General features: G+C 56.1%; 1 protein-coding gene across 1 annotated transcript; it reads right to left on the bottom strand.

Annotated features, from left to right (window-relative positions):
- Positions 1-4669: 4669 nt before the first annotated feature.
- Positions 4670-7278, bottom strand: SRARP (steroid receptor associated and regulated protein; the record flags this gene model as incomplete). Its single annotated transcript, XM_084244249.1, has 2 exons — positions 7209-7278; positions 4670-5094 (listed from the first exon to the last, which is right to left on the bottom strand). Exons 1-2 carry the CDS (start codon positions 7240-7242, stop codon positions 4670-4672), a joined length of 459 nt encoding a protein of 152 aa, XP_084100375.1. The 5' UTR covers positions 7243-7278.
- Positions 7279-7807: the final 529 nt, after the last annotated feature.

Genomic DNA, 7807 nt, shown 5'->3' with positions numbered 1-7807 from the left:
AACCAGTGTCCAGCATGAGCGCCCAGGCTACACACTGCAGGTGGGATTTGAACCCAAGACATCAAACCAACACCCCACTCTGTGTCCTGAGGAGCAGTTTCCCTCATTTGCCCACCTTGGCCTATGTACCCTGCCCCCACATCTTCCTGCTGGCCCAGGCCTCAGTCGTAGAGAGAGGTGCCTGCTCCAGGGCAGGTGCCCCCAGTCAGCCCTCACTCTGGGGAGCCACCCCCTGTAACCTGCCTCTGTCTCCCACAGACAGAAGCAAGGCGAGGAGTAAGGGGTGCTTCACAGTTGGCCAGGCCCCCGGAGGCAAGTGGCAGGGCCTGCTTCTGCCCTCTGTACCCTCAGTGTTCTGTGGGGTGCCCCTTCACCCCTGCCATTCTGGGGCCGTAGGGGATGGCTGGGACAGGGAGGGGATCCTGGCATTGTACCCTGCACACACAATAAACAACTGAATCAGATTTTTGGAGATCACCTGCCTGGTGTTCTCACACATGGGGAAGGGAGGGGGCTGGGGGCAGGGGTGGGAAAGCTCAGGATAATCAGCCATACCTTCCATGAGATGGGGGAGGCGGCATTGGTGCCCCAAGTAAAACCCAAGGCCATGCAGAAATGTGGGTATCCTCTGGCCCCTTCCCTTGGTTCCCAGACCCACCAGCGCAGGAATCTGGGAATTATTCCCCAAAAGCCTTGCACTGTCTCTTCCTATTGCAGCCCCTGCCAGCTGGGGCCTGGCACTGTCCCAGGCGTGGGGACACCAAAGGCTGCGGGCACCGAGTCACCCGCTCTCTTGAAACCCAACTACCAGACGAGTTCCGAGGCCCAGGGAGGCTGAGTGACTGATCCCGGGCCAGGCAGTCCTGGGGGCAGAATCAGCCTGGAACCTGGCTGGGGGGCTGGCTGGCTGGCTCAGGACACCTGGGCGCACTCTGGAGGGGGGGCCGCACCCACACACCCGAATGCTGCTGAAATCGGAGTGCCAGGGCTCCCCCAAGTGGCTGCCGGGCTGCTGGTGGGAGGAGGGGGGCGGGAGGGGACGCGGTATTTCCAGCCTCCGTGACTCACAGATTCCGCTGGGCTATTTGCAGCCCGACACTCACGCGCGCGCGCGGCCCGGGGGAGGGGCGGGCCGGCTCCCCGCTCCCCCCCACCCCCGGCTCGGGCTCCCCTTGGCACCCCGACCTCAGCGAAGCCCCTCCCTCCGCCCCCCGCAGCCCGCACTGGGAAAGGGGTGCTCCCCGAGACGACAGAGGCGCTGAATACTCCCCAGGCTCCAGCCGCGCCTTCCCAGGCTGCGGGTCGGGGGCTGAGCGCGCCTGCGGGGGACCCGGGCGCGTGGGCGAGCGAGGGAGCCCAAGGCCAAGGTGACCTGCGGCAGAGGAGGGCGGGGGGCGGGGGGAGCCCGCAGGCCGGTCTCTCGTCGGCTCCGCCCCCCGGCGCCGGGGCTGACTGCGGCGCTTTGTTCCCCAGCGCCCCCCACCCTTTCCAGGCTAAATATAGGCCTGGCTGCGGGCCCCGCGCCCCGCCCCTCCCGGGGAGGAGTAATTATAGCAGCCCCATTCATCGAGGGCTGAGCGGACGCCAAACCCCTGCCCTGCTCGGCCCCACAACAGTCCTGCAAGGTGTGTGCCGAGGCGCACGGGAGGCTCAGAGAGGTCAGGCCGCCGGCCCAAGGTCACGCAGCTTGGAGTGGCTGGGATTTGAATTCCAGTCGGTGGTCCCAGAAAGCCACTGTGCTGGGTCAGCCCCGATCAGTCCCCTCACCACCAGGGGCTGAGGCAGCCCCCCTGCACCCACCCCGACTTGGGAACCCAGAAGGGGTCTGCCTATCTTACAACTTTTGGAGTAAGCGTGGGCAAAAGGCTGGGGAAGCTGAAAAGGTGCAGCCCTTCAGGGCTGGAGACCTGGGAGAATCCCAGGTCAGGCCTTGGCAGAGCCCTTGGCAAGGAGGACCTGGGAGGTTCCTCGCCCCAGGCCAAGACCCTCTTCTTCCAGGAAGCCCTCTGGAGCTGCTGGGTGCTGTTTACAGTCAGCACAGCTGGGCCACTGCACAGCTGGCCTCGTTCCCTGTGGGTGGTCAGCTGCTGCCCCCCAGGCCCTACAGAGGGTGGACCCGTGATAGCCTTCCCCAGGAATTTGGGTGGGGGCCCCTTAGGGTGCTCCCAGAGGGGCACAGAACAGGCTGCTGAGCACAGAGAGCACCGAACAGGTGGGACCCAAATCTGCCCCTCTATCCCCCTCCCTCCCCTCTCTCCCATGCAGGTCGTGACCACCCCTCTGTCCAGGCGCTGTGAGGCCCCTGGACACTGTCCTGAATGAAGCCCGGCTGGCAGACTAGAGCTGTCGTGGGGAGAAGATGAGGGTGAGGCCGGAGGCTCCCGGGCAAGTGCCGGCACAAGAACTACCTCACTGGTTCACTTTCACTCACTGGTTCAAGGACGTCTTTACTTATTCAGTCTTTCCACAGGTTTCTGCGATTTCTCCAGTGTGGCTTGTAGATAACATCTGAAGCCCAAGCCTTCAGCCCTGGCTCGGTCACGAGTTAGCTGTGTGACCTTGGTCCGTTGCTTAACTAACCCGAGCTTTGGTTTCCCCATCTGTAAATCGGGATAGCACCTCCCAGGGTTGGGAAGAGACAAACTGAGCTGTTCTCTTTTTTTTTTTTTTAAATAATAAATTTTATTTTTATATTCCCCATACAATTGCAACCCCCCCATTCTGACCCCAATCCCTCCCCTCCCACCCCCCACCCCCCAAAAAGTGTCTCTGTTTCATAGTTGTTTGTTGATTTTGATTTTCACTTTCTTATAGTTATTCTTTTTCCTGGTCCCTTATTTAAGTTTTCTAGATTCCTGCTATGAATGAGACCATCCGGTATTTTTCTTTTTCTTTCTGGCTTATTTCGCTGAGCATGATCCCTTCCAGCGCCATCCATGTTGCTGCAAATGGCATGTGTTTATCCTTTTTGAATGCTGAGTAATATTCCATGGTGTATATGGACCACATCTTCTTGATCCAGTCATCTATTTTTGGGCATTTGGGCTGTTTCCAAAGCTTAGCTATTGTAAACAGTGCTGCTATAAACATAGGGGTGCAGGTGTTCTTTGGAATGGATGTTTCTGTGTCCTTTGGATAAATACCTAGGAGTGGAATTGCTGGATCATATGGAAGCTCTATGTTTAGTAGGTCCAGAAATCTCCACACATGAGCTGTTCTCTTGAGAGCTTAGCTCAGTGCCTGGCCCAGAGGGCATCATACCAAATGTTTGCCACCATCATTATCCCATTTCACAGAGCATTTGGTTTCTGGAACTTTCTCTCAGTCCTCCGCCTATGTGCCCGCTCTGGTGAGGGCTGCTCTCTGCCATTCACACTGCCAGGCCCAGGGCTGGGCCCAGTGAGCCAGCTTTGCCCTCAGGCTGCTGCTTGGGTTTGGACTTTGCCTCTTGCTTGCTGGTGTCCTGCATCCCTCTGTGCCTTGGTTTCCTCATCTTTAAAATGACAGGAAAACCTATACCCACCTCTGGGGCCTGGTGTGAGATGAATTGAGATGGCGTGTGGTGCCACGAAATACCTGGTCAGTCATCATAATCTCACTCCTGTTACTGAGGACGTGACAGACGCCTGTGCCACTGATTTAATCCTGGTGTCCTTTTGATCGGTGCGTGCCATAAACGCTCGTTATTCAGATGAAAGTGGTGTGAGTTAGAATGAAAGTTGGATTTCTGAAAACATGGGCCCCACTAGGTGGCCAATCCCCTGGTTCTGGCCCTGTGCTCAACAGGTGAGCAGACAACCTGCCCTCCCTCCCCTCCCCTCCCCGCCCCCCTGCTCCCCATCCCTTGCCAGAGCCCAGGCTCTCGGGCTGGTGATAGGGCGACACCTGCTGGTGAAAACCTAGGTGTGCAGCCAGACTTCGCCCTTCCCTGGAGGGTCTCAAATTCCCGCTGGAGCAGGGTGGCTACACCAGCTTTCCTGGGGGTGGGTGGGTATAGGTCATCCCGGTGACACTGTCACCACCCCGAGTCCAAATCATCACTGCCCTTTGCCTGGACTAAGCCTCAGCCTCGTAAGTTCCTCCCCTGCCTTCTGTGGTCTCTCAGAGCGAGAGGAATTCTTTCCAAAGTTAAAGTCATTCACTCTCTCCTCGCAATTTCCACCAGTCCCCATCTCAGAATAAACTTTAAAGGCCTCGGCACAGCCTGTGAAGTTGGTATGATGTGGTTCCTGGTGTCTGTATCACACATGCACACCCGTGTTCCCACACAGCCATCATTTCGTGGTTTCCCGAACCATCTTTATTTATCCGGGTACCCGTCTGACCTTCCCCCTCCCCAAGAACGTGAGTTCCAAGAAGCTGTGGTGTCTCTCCTGCAGCTGCAGGGCCTGGGATGTGGAAGATGTGCCACTGGAATGTGCCGAGGGGAGGATTATTCTCCATGTGGGGGAGCCTGCCGCTGAGCGTGGTGAGGAGGAAGAAGGAAGCAGGGCGCTGTGGGTGTGGAGACCGTGTTTGCTTCAGGTGCGTGTCTGTGGATCTAATGAGCTTTGCTGGGCTCTGGCAGAAAGGATGCTTTGTGCCTGTGAAGAGGGAGTGGGCTCTGGGAGCGGCAGCCTGGGCAGACTGACTGGCCCCCGACACCTCCACCAAGGTCAGGCCTTTCCAGTTAATCCGCCTGCCCACAGACACAGGAAGAGAGGAGTCCTTTGAGGGAGCCCTTGACTGTCCCCCAAGCAGAATATCTCACAGTCTTCAAGGGACTCCCCTTGGCTCCCGGAGCCTCCTGGGGGCAGAGGGGGCTGACGGGAGTCGAAGCCGGAGCCACAGTCCCCTGGAAGGCTGGCAGGGCGCCCGGGGCCTGGGCACAGTGTCCTCCATGCAGGGGGGCCTCGTGGGCCCGATGGGGCTGGCTTTCCCCACAGAACAAGATGTATGTCTTCATTGGAGGGTGGGCAGGTCCTAGACAGGGGCTCAGGGCTGGGGGCGGCACTGGGGGTGCTAGCAGGGAGAGCTGTTTCCCACGAGAACAGTCGATCATAAAAGTCAGGTGAGCCCTGGGGATGGCCTTCGGATGGCGGGCCAGCCTCCCACCTGGAAGGAAGGAAAAGGTCACAGGTGTTGGAGCTGGCTATGGCGTGGAGGAGAGATTTGAAGTCATCACATCACCAAGAGAAGAAGTGTAGTGAAAAGGCCCCAGGCCTCTGCCTGGTTGGTGCTGCAATAGTAAGAGATCTAAGAGGAACCAACCAAAGGCTGATAATGTCTTGGAGTCTGTGGCTGTGGGAGAGCTCTGCAAAGGAGCTGGAGTCAAGAGTAGGAAGGGATTTGTCAACACAAAAAAAGAAGAGGGCCTCCCCTGGTGGCAGCAGGCGGTTGAGCGTCATGCTGTGAAGCAGTCCACAGCCTCTGCAGCATGGGTTAGATCCTGGCGGGCCTGGCAGGCTGGCGAGAATCCCACATGGTGAAGCAGACCTCTCCTGTCTTGCCCGCTGCTCCCCTCAGCAGTGTATTTCGTCAGTCTGCCTGTTCTGTTCCCCCCTCTCTCTCTGGCGAATCCTCTCACCCTCCCGCGCATCTGGCCTGTACCCCGGTTCTTTTAAATAAATCTTTAAAAAAAAAAAAAGAGAGAGAGAGAGAAGGGATTTTAGACTAAAAGGTAAGCTAAAATATATGTTGTGTTTGAAGGCCAATGAGCAAATCCGGGGGTCTTTGTTTATTCGGATAAAGGGGAAAATTGGATAACACCCAAAGAGAACTTGTATCATGAGCAGATAAGAAGGTTGAGGACAGAGCTAGCAGGAGAAGTCAACTAGGAAAAGATTGTGATGGAGGTGTAGGTGCTAGAAAAGTAAGGAAAAAATAGTGTCACAAAAGGCAAGGAAGGAAATTATGTCAGAGTTTACTGGGAAGTCAAAAGTTTATGTTTTAGTGTGTGGACTTCATAAAATCCTCATTTAATTTTCACCAAATAGCAGACATAGGGTTAGTTCTGTGTCAACCATTGTGCTTGGCTGTGCAAATACAAAGATGAAGACTGGATAGTATATTACATTTAAATTGAAGAGGGCGTCCCTGGTGGTCTAGGGATTACTCTCAGGACTATCACCACTACGGCCTAAGTTTGATCCCTGGCGAGGGAGCTGACCCACAGGGCACAGCAGACCTTTTTTGTCTCTCCCGCTGCTCCCCTTAGCAGTGTATTTCAGTAGATCCATCTGTTCTGCTCCCCTCTCTGTCTCTGGTAAATCTTCTCACTGCATGCATCTCTGGCCTACACCCCAGTTCTTCTATGTGAGGCTACTTTGCCAGTACCCCCAATTTGACTGTGTCCAGCTCTTCATCACCACTACAGAAAGGAGACCCAGGAGAGGTCTGCTGCAACATGTGGGTCAGCTCCTTGGCCTGGCATGAACTCAGGCCACAGTGGTGACAGTGCTGAAACTTAACCCCTAGGCCACCAAGGAGGCCCATAAGGTGGGCTTCCCTCAGGACCAGCTGCCAGCCCTCTAGGGGAACCGAGCCCAGGTCTCCGAGCTTCTCTACTGCACATGTCATTATCTGGGCATCGAGTTAACGTGCAAATTCTGGGTCTGGGGTGGGAGGCTGAGACTGCATTTCCAACAGGCTTGTGGGGTACTGGCTTCTGTGAGCAGTGAGGTCCTCCAAGAGGAAAGCCCCGGCCGCCTTAACAGGTGAGGAAAGTGAGGCTCAGCTAGCGCAAGTGTTGGTGATCCTTAGGGAGCCCTGTACTCTCCCCCCCCTCTTGGAATGTTGTGCACAGCCTTACAAGGCATCCTCATCACCCGGTTCCCATCCACCCTGGGGATCCTGTTCCATCTCACTCCTGTAACCCTCCCTACCCAGTTCAGGATGCAGCACAGGGAGAAGCCTGGGACCAGCCAATAGGTTTATCAATAAAGCAAGGGCCACAGTGGGTCTGTCTGAATCCAAAGTCTGTGCTCTTACTAAAGGAATTTATTGGGTTCCCCAGATAATGAACCAGTCCCTTGTCCTCATTACGTGCTCCTAGCCAGACACAGGTTTATAGGGAAGCTATGTTCTGGTCCTTGGTTAAAACAGGAAATGAATGAAGCCCACCCCTCGCTTGAGGTAGTTCTGGGGGAGGGTGTCTGCCCTCTGACCCATCCCCCCAGCTCCCCTCAGCCAGTCTTTCTGCAGGGCTGAGACCCTCCACTGCCTCTTACCTGAGCTGGTCCCCAGATCTGTCTCAAGGTCCATGACTTTGGGGCTGGCTCTCCCGTCCCTGGGGTCTTCAGAGGGGACCTGCTGCAGCCTCAGTACCTGGCCTCACTCCGGCAGGGAGTGTGGTCCTCAGCCACCCCCTCCAGGATCTGCTCCCCACCCAAGCACCAGATCTTCTCTCTTTACCGGATCCGGACCTGCTGAGCGAATTCCAAGGCAGCCACAGGAACTGGCCTGGGGCAGTTAGGGGATTCTTTGATCAAGCAATCGGGTTATGTCAACAGGATTGTTGTGAAGTAAATGCTGGAAGGCAGATCTACCAGGCAAGCTATTTCTTCCATCTCCAGCTGCTTCCTGACTTGGGATAGGCCTTGGAAACTTCCAGCCAGATCTCAGTCTCCCAAACCGTAGTCATTGCCTGCCTACATCACTATTTGCTTTTTATTCCTACGTGAGCATTCATGGATCACTACTTACCCAGCACACTCTTAGTCTGTCCAGGCTGCCAGAGACTGGGGGCCTTAACCAAAATTTATTTCTCCTGGTTCTGGATTCTGGTACCAGCAGATGTTGGTTGTTGTGGGAGAAATCGGGGTGTAGG

This window comes from Talpa europaea (assembly GCF_964194135.1).
Source record: "Talpa europaea genome assembly, chromosome: 9".
Taxonomy (NCBI): Eukaryota; Metazoa; Chordata; class Mammalia; order Eulipotyphla; family Talpidae; genus Talpa; species Talpa europaea.
Note: the sequence above shows the minus strand (reverse complement) of the source record. Positions and strands in the feature narration are given on the sequence as shown.